Source organism: Primulina eburnea, chromosome 2, assembly GCF_022965805.1.
Source record: "Primulina eburnea isolate SZY01 chromosome 2, ASM2296580v1, whole genome shotgun sequence".
Classification (NCBI taxonomy): Eukaryota; Viridiplantae; Streptophyta; class Magnoliopsida; order Lamiales; family Gesneriaceae; genus Primulina; species Primulina eburnea.
In genome coordinates, this window is record NC_133102.1 from 35,795,553 (window position 1) to 35,810,728 (window position 15,176).

The 15,176-nt window shown below is 35.6% G+C and overlaps 2 protein-coding genes and 1 long non-coding RNA gene across 3 annotated transcripts; 1 reads left to right on the forward strand and 2 right to left on the reverse strand.

Moving 5' to 3' along the window:
• The first annotated feature begins 8,003 nt into the window (after window positions 1-8,003).
• LOC140824665 (uncharacterized) lies at window positions 8,004-9,353 on the forward strand. The gene is made up of 3 exons (XR_012116430.1): window positions 8,004-8,189; window positions 8,328-8,394; window positions 8,800-9,353. It is a non-coding gene; the product is annotated as an uncharacterized lncRNA (long non-coding RNA).
• A 2,222-nt stretch (window positions 9,354-11,575) lies between these two features.
• LOC140824256 (uncharacterized) lies at window positions 11,576-12,565 on the reverse strand. The gene is made up of 2 exons (XM_073185853.1): window positions 12,215-12,565; window positions 11,576-12,142 (listed from the first exon to the last, which is right to left on the reverse strand). Exons 1-2 carry the CDS (start codon window positions 12,563-12,565, stop codon window positions 11,576-11,578), a joined length of 918 nt encoding a protein of 305 aa, XP_073041954.1.
• A 236-nt stretch (window positions 12,566-12,801) lies between these two features.
• LOC140824257 (uncharacterized) lies at window positions 12,802-14,085 on the reverse strand. The gene is made up of 3 exons (XM_073185854.1): window positions 13,699-14,085; window positions 13,352-13,577; window positions 12,802-13,238 (listed from the first exon to the last, which is right to left on the reverse strand). Exons 1-3 carry the CDS (start codon window positions 14,068-14,070, stop codon window positions 12,802-12,804), a joined length of 1,035 nt encoding a protein of 344 aa, XP_073041955.1. The 5' UTR covers window positions 14,071-14,085.
• Between the last annotated feature and the right edge of the window lie 1,091 nt (window positions 14,086-15,176).

A 15,176-nucleotide genomic window follows, 5' to 3' on the forward strand; every position in this document is an offset into this window, starting at 1 on the left:
CATTCTTATTGTTTGCATATGAAAATTTCTCATGATTTCTCAATCCAGGATGATAAGTAATAGGGGGAGGGTTACCTCGATATCCTCCATAGCCTCCAAAATTTTTGTTGTTGATGTATTGAACTTTTTTAGGAGATTGTGATTCTTCAACAACAAACAATGGTCCCTCAGTGTTTGATGTACTCACTTTATTCATGGTTGCTATCTGTGTAGTTAATGCTGATACTTGCACAGTGAGTGATGTGATAGGATCCACAGCATAAACTCCAGCAGTCTTCTGTACTCCTGACCTCTCAGACGACCATTGGTAGCTATTAATAGTCATTTGCTCAAGCAAGTCCTAGGCTTGAGCAGAGGACTTGGCAAAGATCGTGCACATGCCGTTGCATCCACTATTGTCCGTGTCTGGTCATTCAACCCATTATAGAACAGCTCAATCTGTACCCAGTCTTCAAAACCATTATTTGGGCACCTCCGCAACAACTCCTTGTACCTTTCCCACGCCTCATAGAGCTGCTCAAAGTCAGTTTGCCTTAAAGTACTGATCTCAATCTTCAATTGCGCAGACTTCGCAAGGGGAAAATATTTAGAAAGAAATTTCATCGCCAACTCCTGCCATGTTGCGATACTTCCCAAAGGAAGCGATTGAAGCCATTTTCTTGCCTGGTCCCCGAGAGAAAATGGAAACAAGCGCAATCTAATAATATCATCAGAAACATTATTAATTTTTATCGTATCCTGATCTCCAGGAATGTCCGTAGATGAACATGAGGATCAGAAGTGGCAGTTCCAGCAAACTGGTTTTGCTGAACCATATTGATCAGAGCAGGCTTCAGCTCGAAATTATTGGTGTTGATGGTCCCTCTTGCAATGCTAGAGTAATGATTGTTGATCACTGGTCGGAAGTGATCTCTGATAGGTGCAGCCTATGGCGGGATGTGTCTGTCATTCTCTCTGTGTTCAGCCATTACTTGGATCTCTCCTCTTTGTGTTTTTCTTAATCTTCTCGCAGTTCTTTCAATCTCCAGATAAAAAATAAGCACGTCAGTGTTTTGCAAATTTAGCATACACTCTCAAATAGAAAAAATGAAAAACTCAATCAATATAAAATAAAAATAAAAAGCTCTAAATTAAAATTTAGACTAATTGTTAACAATACTGGTATAAATTCAAATTTTGATACTCCCCGGCAACGGCGCCAAAAACTTGTTGCGTGTTTTCTTGATTGCTCGCAAGCGCACGACATCAAGTTATAGTAAAATGTATTTTTGAGTGCAAGTATCGATCCCACGAGAAGCATAAATAAAATATATATCAATGCTTGTAATTATATTAGTCAAGATTTTATCTAGAAAAATCATTGGTTTGTTTGAACGAATTAAATGAAAACAAAGAATTAATCTAATAACCGAGTTGAAGAAAAATATCAAGGAGAGAAAATATCTAGTGAAATGATTTCACCAAGTTTCCAAGACAATTATTCCCAGTTAAATTTATATTTCTGAATTCCAATTATTTAATGGCTAAGAACACTTAATTATTTTATTCCTCCTTTCCCAAATGACGAATAAACTGTACCAATCAAACTTCGATTCTAATATTCCTAATTAAAATCTAAGTTTCATTGATATATGCAGACAATGTTCTTACCTAAGCCTCGCTAAAGTTATACGCCTTCCGAATGCTATAAACATTCAACGATGTGTTTCTAATGATCTATAATCCTATTATCTCTCCCGAGTTATAGAAGTAATCAAACAACACACAATTTATGGCCAGTAAATTGCAGTGAAATAAAAACAGAGAAACAAAATTAAATATAATAATGGAATTCAATCATATAAAATAACCACGTCAAATTATCGTATCCACAAAGCTACATCATTCTCTAGATTGCATAATTAGTTCATCACGAAATCCAAGCGAAAACAAGACATGTTCAACATTTTAGACATCATAACATAGTAAAATAAAGAAGCGGAAGAAGAGATGACAAATCAGAAATGGTGTCTCCGTCCTCGGATTCGTTGTTCTTCGTCTTCGTGATCTCTTTTCGTCCGTCTTTCCGGTTGTGCGTGTGTTCTCCGGCTCTCGTGTGTCAATTTCTCTCACAGCGGCTAACTCCCTTTCTGACCTAAGATTCGCGCATTTGTACAATTCTGGACGAACGGCACGCGCGGTTGAGCAGGTCTCGTGCGGATGCGCGTGCCATTCTGCTGTGTGGCTTGAAGCTGCAAGCGCGCGGATGCGCGTGAAGTGGCGCAGCCGCGCACACGCCTCTGGTCTTCATGTTGTATTTATGCATGCACGGTTGCGCATGAAGTGGCGCGGCAGCGCGTGCCAGTCTGTCGATGACTTGCGTGTATGTGCGCGCCGCTGCGCGTGAAGTGGCACGGCCGCGCACACACCTCTGTCCGTAGGTGTTCTCTCGGCTGCACACTACTCTTTTTTCTTAGTCCACTTGGTTTCGTGTCCACTATTTTCTCCATTCCTGGAATGACAACAAAAACAAACCAAAAACGCATAATTCTGTTCGAAACACGCATAATTGAAATGGATTCTAATATAAATTAAGTGCAAATCTTGCACTTATCAACACCATTAAAGATTTTGATTTTGTTAAGTATCATGAGAAACCATGTATACAAGAAAGTTAGTGGAGTGCAATGATATTCTTAATAGTTCTATGTTGATGATACACTAATTATTGAGAATTTTGTAGAATCATTGCAATTAACTTAAATATGGCTACCTAGTAAATTCTCCATGAAGGAAATGGGTGAAACATCTTTTGTATTAACTATATATATATATATATATATATATATATATATCAAAGAGGAAGTTAGGGCTCACCTAAGCACTTATATCAATATCATATTAAGTAGATTCTCTATAGAGAAATCCAAGAGAGAATTTCTACCAATGTGACATGGTGTGATTCTATCCAAGTCTATATGCTCTATGATTAATGAAGAGATACAAATCATGACACGCATTCCTTATGCATTGAAATATTTTGTATGATATGATATCTACTCGATCTGATATAGAAGTTTCACTGAGTGTGGCAAGAAGATATTAGTCGAACCTAGGTCCATTTCATTGGAAATCCGTGAAAGATATTCTTAAGTACTTGAGAAAGAATAAGAATTTGTTCATGGTCTACAGGGTCGGAGAAATAAAATTGGAATACTGCACCGATTTAAGTTTCCAATAAGATGTGGAATATTCAAAATCAACATCTGGATTTGTGTTCAAGTTCAATGATGGTGTTGTCTCTTGGAAGAGTTTCAAGCAAGAAACCACATCAATTTCATCTACTAAGGCCGAATACATAGTTGCATTGTCTATAGTAAAATAGGCAGTTTTGATGAGGAATTTCGGTCAACAGTTGAAATTCATTCCAAATGGAGTTGATCCAGTCTGGTGTACTGTGACAACACCAATGCTGTTGCGCATTCAAAGGAGCCAAGGTCTCATTACCGATCTAAACATATACTGAGTAAGTTCAACATCATTCTGGAGATTGTAGGAAGACGAGACATATCGGTAGAGAGAGTCTCTTATGCAGATAACGTTGTTGATCCACTTACGAAACCCCAGTTGGGACCATTGTTTTAAAAACTTTGTGAAGCAATGTATTTAATATCTATGGGTAGTTGGCTATAGGTAAATGGGAGATTGTTAAAGTAGGTGTCCAGCAAGCCAATTTATGATTTGTGCTTTATCGACTCTTTCATAAACAATAATATTTTATCTTAATAATATTTTATGTTTTAAAAAAATATAAAATGTACTTTATATGTATACTCATGCAAGATGTATAAACAAAGACCTTGAATATAATATGATACATTGATGTTTTACGTGTCTCGTCGATCATGAAGCATATTTTAGTTACGGTACATTCTAAACTCGTTCCTATTCGATTCAGCCACCTAAAATAAAGATAAAGATTTCTTAAGATCGAGACTAGGATATCTGATGTTAAACTCTACGTTTCATTGGTATGGACATGGAGATGTACAAATTCAAATTGTGCAGATGAGTGATCGTATGATGAATCACTCAACAATCTCTCTTGTACTTTCCAAGTGGCTATCACTTAACAAGTGAACTAATCTGTGATTATGGTTGTACAATGTTAGTCTTTTGACTCGGGACAACATAGATGCTCCACATACTAGTGCTGTACTTTGACTCATTTGCCGACTCTAGGAGGTCACCGGGTGCTGATATTGGATATTGTTTTACATATGTAGGATTTGATGCATTGTAGTTGGTTATTCAACGCTTGCCTATAGGTGTGGATATCCTATGTAATCTAATGAGTTAAAAGTGCAATGGATCTTTGGTCAGAGTATGAGTTGTACTTCAAGAAAAAGTGTTTTCTTAGTTACACACATGATGTCACTATGATTACTCAAAGACACATCACATCATTATTAAATTCATATGCAAATCTTGATATATCAATGATTGCAGATTCAATCGAGATATTTGTGCTAAAGGGGCCTTACTATACAATAATCATAACCTACAAGTTTTTGCAGCCACTATTAGTGATACCTAGAGAATAATGGGGTAATGTTACTAGACATTCTTATCATGATTCGATGGATATAATAGAAAATGAGTTCTAACGTACTTGTGATCAAAGGGTTAATATATACAATGAGACAAATATGGGTAAGCTCACATAAGAAATAATATTATCTCGAATCACATGAGTTGGAAGCCAATGACTAGTTATATCATGAACTATTGAGGGTCACACAAGTATTGATTTATGTGTTACTTGCCTATTTAATTTGATGGAGATCAAATAAATAGTTTATTAAAGTATATATAAGTTGATTTCATATTTGAAAGTTGTGAAAGTTAGTTGAATGCTAAGTTTGTGAGGAGGGTGCAACTGCTAAAAATTTGTGAAGCAGTTCCAAAATAAGCAGCAGCTTAGTGGAAATTTTGATTTTTGAAATTTTCACTTTGTAACATAATAATGAGTTTTGTACTTTCGTTACATCAATTATGTCTGATTGTCGATAATAATTAAGATAAAACCACAATCATGGATTATTATATTAATAAGGTTAGAAAATTCTTATACAATACTGACTAACAGAAGTCCTAGTTACACAAGAACCCTATTAAAGGTTTTGCAAGGTAAAAACTCCTAAGTAAGAATCCTAAAATAATTCTAACAATTTTTTCAGTTTTCAAGTGAAAATTAGAAGAAGAATACTTGGGATCAATTGTGGACTTAATTTGGATATTCTAGAAATAAGTTTGATCCAATATATCAATCCTAGACAGAGACGGATTTATTCTAGGGCTGTACTGGGCTGTAGCCCAACCCACTTTTTTTTAGCGACGGTTTTTCAGCAACCGTCGCTAATATTTGCGACGGTTTTAGTAAAACCTTCATCGATGTGGATCGGCGACGGTTTTAATTCAAACAGTCGCTATTAGCGGCTGGTTTTTGAAAAACCGTTGCTAATAGCGACGGTTGTTTCAAAAACCGTCGTACATCAATGTCTTAGTCCAATCAAGTCCCGTCCATTTACAAGGATGAGACCAAATTCATCCCATATCCTCTGATCCGCCCTACCTCAATTCTACAAAATTTCTCTCCCAAGTCCCAATCCCTTTAGCGACAGAATAGAATTGTGGACTCCCAAAGAAATCGAATTGCTCATCGGCAAGGCAACAATCCAGGTAAGAATCGGCTATACATTTTTTATTTTGTTTTTTATAGCTTCTCTGTGAGTGATTTGTGGTTTTTTGATTGTTTGTTGTTGAGTTGTTGATTGACTATTACTTTTTTATTTGTTTAATAATTATTTTATTCTTGTTTAGGATTATAACTTGAACTATTTCAAAATAGAACATCATTACCACTTTGATGTTTTTAATGCAGCAATAGATTTTATTTTGATGGAGTTAAATACTCGGTTCAATGAGTCATCGGTGGAACTTCTTTCTCTTAGTACAGCTTTAGATCCTAAAAATTCATTTGACTCATTTAACAGTGATGATATTTGCAAGCTTGCGAAGAAGTTTTATCCTGGAGATTTCACAGCTCAAGAAATTGTTGCTTTGGAGTATGAATTGATACATTATAAACTTGATGTGATGCATAATTTAAAGGTTTCTACACTTGTTGAGTTGTGTCAGCAATTGACCGAGAGTGGACGGTCAAGTGTTTATGTTATGTTGACTAGATTGATTCATCTTGTTTTGACATTACCTGTGTCTACTGCCACTACTGAGTGTGCTTTTTCAGCAATGAAGCATGTGAAGATGGCACTTCGCAATAAAATGGAGGATGACTTTCTTGCCGATTGTTTGACACTCTATATTGAACGAGATTTGGCTAAACATATTGATGTAAAATCTATTATTGATGAATTTTATGTTTTAAAATCTCGTAGGGCACAACTTCGTTGAACGATATAATGTAAATTTTTTTAATAATATATAACTTATCATATTGAGTTCAAGCCCCCCCAACTTTTATTTCTGGATCCGTCCCTGATCCTAGAGATTTGTAATAAGTATTATCTCCGCTTAAAAAATGAAATAATTGGAGTCAATTGTTAATAACTAAAAGTACCTTTCAATAAATATGTTATGAATGAATTTAAAATCATACGACACCCAACTCATGTTTTGAACATCAAAACCAAATTTTTTAAAATTTCCATTCGTCATGAGTACGAGAAAATGATAAAGTAGTATATAGATGGATGGGGCAAGTGGAGAGACGATCACCTCTACTCTTTCCCAAAAAAAATATTCAATAACATATATTAAAAAAAAGTAAGTTGGTATTTCTATGGTTGAAATTTATCAATGCAACTATAAATTATATTATGAAATTAGATTGTAATTGGATTAATAGATTTTAAAATCACGAATTTCAAATTTTTGAATTTTATAGAAGAGTGAGTCTCATGTGAGACCGTCTCACGGATCATAATCCGTGAGACGGGTCAACCCTACCCATATTCACAATAAAAAGTAATACTCTTAGCATAAAAAGTAATACTTTTTCATGGGTGACCCAAATAAGAGATCCGTCTCACAAATACGACCTGTGAGACCGTCTCACACAAGTTTTTGCCTTTATAGAATTAAGACAATAAAAGTCAAAGCCATCTCTTATATATTAATATAATATTTCATACTAACAAAGATAAATTTCAAATTCACTTAATAATATTGTTCTTCGAATTCATTCATTTTATTTACTAATTTGTAAATAAGTATGATTTGAATTTAAATTGTTTTTTTTTTTTACTGTAATTAATAAATATTATCAAAATTCGTTGATTTCATATCCATTTCTTCAAGTACAATTTTAGATAATTGAGGGGTTGATTTAGACGATGACTGGATCTACTGAATATATATATATATATATATATATATATATATATATATATATATTGAAATGGAGGGTATTTATATTATGACAGAAAATGAAATTAAATACAATGTCCAGAAGCAGACGCACTGGATATATTTTTATATTAAAAATGAAACAGCCACTTGTTACAACTAATTTCAGACGTGAGAGTACTGCTTGAAAAAAATAACTGCTCGAAAAAGACGTGTAATATTTTATTTGATTTTTTTGTCGGGATTTGATCTTAACAAACAAATAAACTATATCATTATATAGATGAAACTGTTAGGACAATTATTTTTTCTGTATCTATTCATGAGTCCAATCCATATCTCACGTACAGTAATAGTTGAATGATTGATAATTTGCGTGATAAATGTTTGATAGGATAATATATGTAAAAAGATAGATATGGAATTTCATGTTTGGTGTGAAATTAAAAAGAGGGATAAAAACATGACAAACCTAATTTTGACCAAAATACCCTTGCTTTTATTTTAAAGTAATTCCCATCACTGTTTACTTGTCCCTCAACCTACTCTCTGTTTTCCCAAAAAATCAGACGCACTACATGTGCGATTTCGGAAGCCTCTCCAGTTGCCTCTCCAGGTGCTTCGGTCGTGAAGATCGGCCGGCGAGGTGAGATCCGTGTTATTGTGCTAAATTTTTTCTTACAGGTCATCTCAGAAACCAGCCTACTGCGTGTTTGCGAAAGAATCAAACGCGATTTCGAAAAAATCTACATTTTCTTCCTCCCTGAAGAACGAAAGGAAAGGTGAGATCCTTGTTTTCTGTTTAAATATTTTCATAGGTCATCGCAGAAACCCACCTGAAATCAAGACCATTGCAAGAATTCAAGATCTACCTGCCCGTAATTTTTATCCGTGTTATTCTGATTAATTTTTTTTTGTAGCTCATCTCAGAATATATAGGTACAAACGTCGTTCGGACCATTGCAAGAAATCAAGATCTAACTCCCAGTAAGTTTTGTTGTGAGTAATTTCCGAAATTATTATTCGAGTAATCATTTAATTTCGACTTCGACAGAAACAAAAATTGAAAAAGTTTTGCGCTTTCAACGCGTACAGTATTTTTTTGTATGTTTACGTTCCTTTTTTTTTATTTTTTCCGGTTAATTACTTGTTTCATTGATGTTTCACGTACATGGGTTTTTTTTTTGCATTTGAATGCTATTTGTGAAAAAGATAATAGATTGCGTTTGGGAAATCCAATTTCTTCCCACTATGGTTAGGAAAAACAATTTATTATTCATACATATTTTACAACAAAGATGTTCCTATACGTAATTGTGCTTAAAGCATCCAACGTAAGTATAATTTCTTAGTGTGTATACGAAGTTTAAAGTTTTATGTACCCATTTACAGGTATAATGGAACTCAAGACCCCTCCGCTGTGCGATTGTGGAAACGGTGCAATGATATTACGTAAAGCTGGGGATTACTCAACTCGTCCAGGTCACTATTACTATATTTGTCCCGCTGGACTCAAGCATCGGAACAGTTTTTCTTGGTATCTTGAAAATCATGGAAGGAATGTGTCACCCACCGAACAAAAGTCGTATACATCTGAACATAACTCAACTAATTTTGACGAGGTTTGCAGTCATACTAGTACTCAAACCTTTTGTAAGAAGGAGTCAATGAACTCATCCTCCGGGCCACATGCTCGTCCTTCGAGAGAACCTATTCCACATGGCAGCAAGCAATCATGCGACATGGACCGTGGCATCTCACGTACAAGATATGAGTTAGAAAACCATAGCATGAAGAGCACACCTTATTCACGTGATCATGTTTGTTGTTGTTTTGGGTTCATATGCGCGTTGATCTGCGTTCTTCTCCTCGTCATTGTAGTCCTGCTCCTAAAATTCTGAAATATTGCATTTCTTGTAAATATTCTTTTGGTGAGTGGAAGTTGTTTTGTCCAATTCTAAGACATGTAATTCCATAGCTGTTGACATATGACACATATATGTTGTGTGCATTTCATGACTCCTAACTTTATGTTCATTTGTTTGTTTGATCTTCAGACCACCTATTTTATTTTACTCATATACACAACAGAAGCATGTGAAGGGGGAACTAACTTTCTTGCAAATATGATCACTGTATTTTCCAGTGTACACCTTCTTGGTTTTCCTGAATACAGTTTACAGGATGAGGATTTATATCTACAATGATCCAGTTTTCCGTCGACAGTGGTGATTTGATGAGCAGTCTGAACTTTGGGAGAGGAGAAAACCTTCGTATATTAGGTAACCATTCATATTATTTCTGTTCAATCTGCAGTAGATTTCGGTGAACTTGTGATATATTTTTCAAAATTAATCATATTGTTTATGGTAATTGGTAGGAGAACCTATTTTAATGGTTTGTTGTTTTATGTTATCCGTAAAAGGTGTTTTGAATTAAAAATTGCTCTTCAACTAGTCATTAATATTAGCAGTGCTATACCGAATATTTTGTAGTGGTTGAACATGAATGTTGTGTTAACCAAGTGTGCATCAAATCAACCTGCACATAATAAATGCAGAGAACATTTTGTAGCCTTCATCACTTTCAAAAAAAACATTATGAGCATAGATGTTGACATATGTTGACATATCAAATCAAATTGATCCTATATCTCTATTGAATGACAACCATTTACTCTTGGGTTGGTAAACAATGTTTAATGTGCTTGTGGTATATAAAGTAGTCCACATTCTTCTCTCACAGTCTTGTATGCAAGGTCTTATGTGTTGATCTTTTTTTCCTTCTTTCTGCAGCATACCAACAACATGTCTGTTACATACAAATCAACTTCAGATGTAAGTGTAACTAGCACGTACAAAGTGGAAGTGATCAACATCTCTGATGATGAAGAAGTGACTGGAGAAGGACTACATTCTTCTGTGCGCAAGGAAGGGGAGCATGTTCCGTTAAAAGTTTCAGATTTCCCAGACATTGGCACTACCAACAACCATCTGTGCAAGAAGTTAGTGGATGACTACTACAAACCTAACATGCTTCCTTTGAAAGCCTGCAACAAACGTTCCACCAGCCATTCCAGTGGTCGCCCTTCAAAGAAAACCATACGTCCACAGGAAACAAATGCATATGTACTGATAAGTAGCTCGGAAGAGTCAGCGCACTCCCCTTGAAACTTCGTACGACTGTATCATAACTATTCTACCCTTTTGATCTGCACTGGTGGAATATGTCGTGTATTAATCGGTATGTAGTTTGACTCGGACAGTCGTAGGTGGTGTGTGTTTTGTAGTAGGTTTGTCGTTGCGGTGTTCGTACGAACTTGTATTTTGAATGTTACAGCAACGTGTGGATAAAAATGAAATGGTAATTGTGGTTGTTTTATGGATGCATACATTCTGTTTTCGACAACAAGAAATAAATGTATGTCAAAGTATAAAGTATGGCCAGCAAGCTGCACATAGTGAAGTAGTTTAGTTCATTGTAATTTGTAAAAAATATTTGATACTCTTTCTGTGCTACCTCAACTCAATTGTGACCCAATTGTCCCATATGCCTTAGCATTAATTATTTCTTGAAGTAAAGAGGAGGAGTCGATTGTACTACAAAACAAGTTCAAAACTGAAAATGATTTGAAAAAAATTATTCGATAGTTCTATATTTCAGATATATTGGTGTGGTAGGGAAATGGAAACTACACTACGGAAACATAGTAGATGGTGGTGGCCATAAAGAATAATTTGTTGAGATAGCATGAGTTTTAAAGTTGAAAACAGTACACTTGTCCCATAGTTTAGTATCATAATTTCCACATCACACATGGAAAGGAGGACCGGCGACAAGGAAAAAGAATTCATTGAAAATTACAGAGATAGAGACAAAGACAAGTAAAGTAACAGCCTGCATATCATCGTAACTCCAATAACCAGTCTTCCGAATACCATTGGGCAATACCGAGATACATACACAGACAAGTAATATCTTCAAACCCCACATGTGTCCATTATATGAACTTCAAACACTGATATGGTACGAGTGTCGCAAAAATATATGACCCGACACATCATCGTAACCAAGTGACAAGATCCCAAAACAGAAGATTACGGGTCATTACAAAACAAGTCGTAACTTTAATAACATTACTGAAAATAGTACCCTTTACCATGTGAGGTTAGGGATTTAGTAGTCGTTTGATCAAGCTGATCTTTCCTTCACGATCAAGCCGCAAGAACAAAGCTAGTTTGTTGGGGTTATCCACAAGTAGCTCCGCGACACGCACTTTGTTGTCCGAAGTCAACTCTGGAATGGTCCCTAATGTGGCCAACACACTATCCATAGCATTTTCGATTTTAGAATCGGATGCCATTTCTTTGATTAGGTTTGACATTGTTTCCTTCGTGATATCAGCTAAATTGTTGATCGCAGCAACAATTTGGTTGTCAACGTCGTCTATTTGCTTGCGTTTCTTTGACCTCAGCTTCGAACCTCCACTTGGGTTTGAGGGGAGACTCTGAGCTACGGAAACTGATTCACCATCTCCTTCTAGTGGCCTGTAAAAGTCGCCCATGCCAAATTCCATGTGAATCGGTTCATGCTCAGTCATATTTAAGACGTCATGAACAACAGCTGAAAATGTCTCCACTCGATCCCCTGTTGCCCTATCATAGCCAAAGATTTCGCACCAATCTTTATAGTGTGGCCACCGCTTGTAACGCAGTACATGAACACTATTGTCGACCTGAAATATCTTCATCGTAATAGCGTATACATTTGAGAAACGTAAATTATAAATTTAAAGTTAAGATATGACCTTGAGTATCGCGTCCCATGCCTCATTTGTAGCGTCAATCATGTTTTCTGTGTCATTCCAACCAATCCCACTTTTCGCCAGCATGGATGTCAAACATCCATAATGTTTCTTCCACACGTGTATCTTCGAAGTTATGTGGGGATGTCCACGTAAATCTGAATCTTTGAATGCATTCCTCAATGCAGATTCCAATAAAGGTAAATAACCATTACGGAATCCGTTCTCCGTTTTATATCCTTTGCTTATTAAATCTTTCAGCGCCACAATTAGAACTTGTTCCTCTGGTTCTGTCCAACTACGTCGCAACTTATCTGGTTTTTTACCTTTCGAAGTGACACTTGTGCTATCCATTGCTGCGAATGTTAGTACCACTTTAACCTGTTACACATTAATGTCAACAGTTAGACGGTTGAGATGAAACATTATATTTGTGCACAAGGATAACCATATTTGATAACATAATTGGAACTACAATAAATAATCGAAAAGAAATTTCAACAAACATTTGGTTTCACAAACAAGACAGTACATAAGTAGCACATAAAATCAAGTTTCCAATACAGATACAATAATTTATATCAGTCTCATTAGTTGTGGTACATCGACATTGCAAAGTCATCTCTCCACACATCCCATGCATCGGAGGAATTAAAATCATCAATAAAGTAATTCTCATTCGGTGGCATCGGGCTTAATGTCTCCTCTTCAATCTCGTCAACAAGATTATCCGGCATTTGAGTTCGGACGAAGTTGTGTAGCAAAATGCAAGCCATTATGATTCTGTTCTGAGTTTTAAGTGGGTAGAAAGAAGGACTTCGAAGAATAGCCCATCTTTTCTTAAGTAAGCCAAAGGCTCTTTCAATCACATTCCTAGCTTTGCTGTGTCTCCAATTGAAGAGTTCTTTATAATTCTGTGGAGCATTTGTGCGATTGCCCCAAGCATCCCTATGGTATGGTACTCTTCTGTATGGAGTCAAGAATCCCTGGACGTTTGCATATCCATTATCGCACAAATAGTAACAACCTAACATTCAATTAAAATATTATGTTAATAAATCTGGATTCAAAGAAATTATAAAAACGAATTAAAAGAACCGTACTTTCGAATAACAAGCTAATGTGACACAATATTTTAACCTCTTTCAACTTTAAGTCCGTCGTCACGTGATAATGCATCACGAAGAACTCGGCCATCCGCTGCAGATCCTTCCCACCCACAGAGAGCATAAATGAAATTCATATCTCGGTCGCACACTCCCAAAACATTCACGGCAATGGTTCCTTTTCTGGTTCTATACTTTCCCTTCTCTAACATAGGCACATGAACATTTATATATGTACCATCCAACGCACCAACACAACCCTGAAAAATCAATTACGTAAACAATATTAACATGTATGAAGCTGACTACTGTAAGCTATTGAACGTACAACATGGAAAATGAAATTTTTACTAAGTACTGTTCAACAAATGTTCATATTACCTTGAACCATTTCCATGTCTCGTCGGTGCAGGTTTCATCGACTGGAGAAGGCTTCACAAGCAGTATAGAATGTAACTTCAATACGGACCCTAAAACTTCATGGAAATGGGTGCTGATTGTTTGACCACTTCGTAGATAATCATGACCAATGACTCGGTTTTTTTTATGATGCGCCAAAATAGACAAAAACATAGCCACTTTTTCTTCGGTCATAACATATCTAGAATGGTCTAGCCCGCCGACGTGGGTAAGCAAGTAACATAGTTGTGCAAACGAGTTTCTATTCATCCTCAAATTCACTACACATTGCACATCTCCGATGTCAATAATTCTTCTCAAATGGTTCATTTGTGCTGTCACTCTTTGCGTCATGTTGTAAGAAACTGACGTTCTACGTGCTTGTCGACGTCGTTCGGCGATACATCTCGTGCGATGTCGTATTAAAAGACATACCAAAAAAATTGTACGGACCATCATTTGGTGCATCAGCAGAAAAATTCTAATGTTAGGATGACTACGCTCCATTTTCCACACTTGAGTTAACAAATGTAATAAAAGTTAGCAAATGTAATAAAAGTTAACTACATAAAAAACACAAGCTCACAAGCAGAGTTAACAAAGTGGGAACTCTTGTATATCAGTTTAATCTGTAGCATGACAAAAAATCATCCATTTTTTGGCTGTACAACACACGAAGAGAAATTGATAAACAATAATAACTCCTACACTATCACAGGAACATAAGTTCTCACGAGTTGCAACAGAAACTGTCAAACAAAAAAATAACAGTAGAAGAACAAACCAACAACCGGCATCAAAGCTATAATCTGTTCGTAAAACACATTTGTACCCAAAATCCCACAAAAAAAAAACACAAATATTTTCGTTTATTTCATACAAAATTTAGTCGCAACCTGAAAATTCACAAATTCCTTCAAAACCTGTAATATATAAAACATTATATTTCACTAACCTTCGAATTTCGTCGGATATTTCTACGAGCGATGAAGATCGGGTTGTGCTCTTTCAATTGTGAGGCTCATGTGCAGCGTTTTTTTTCAGAAGAAAAGACTCCCCCACTTGCAATTTTTAAATTCACGGAAAGGGGTATTCTGGTCATTTTTTTTAAAAGTGTACTCGGACAAAACTAATCCAACTTGAATGCAGGGATACATTGTCCAAGGTAATCAAACTAATTGTCCTACAATTACTCAATGTCATATTTGTAAAAAGTAACCAAACATAAGACTAACTGACAATCCAAACTTAATCCCTCTTACCAAACTGAGCCTATATCATTATAGAGATGAAACTGTTAGGACAATTATTTTTTCTGTATCTATTCATGAGTCCAATCCATATCTCACGTACAGTAATAGTTCTCGAATGACATTCACATTTATAGAGATCGAATGACCAAATGTTCTCATTTTATTAAAATTTATAGTGATAATAATAATATAATTTAAATTTTTTAA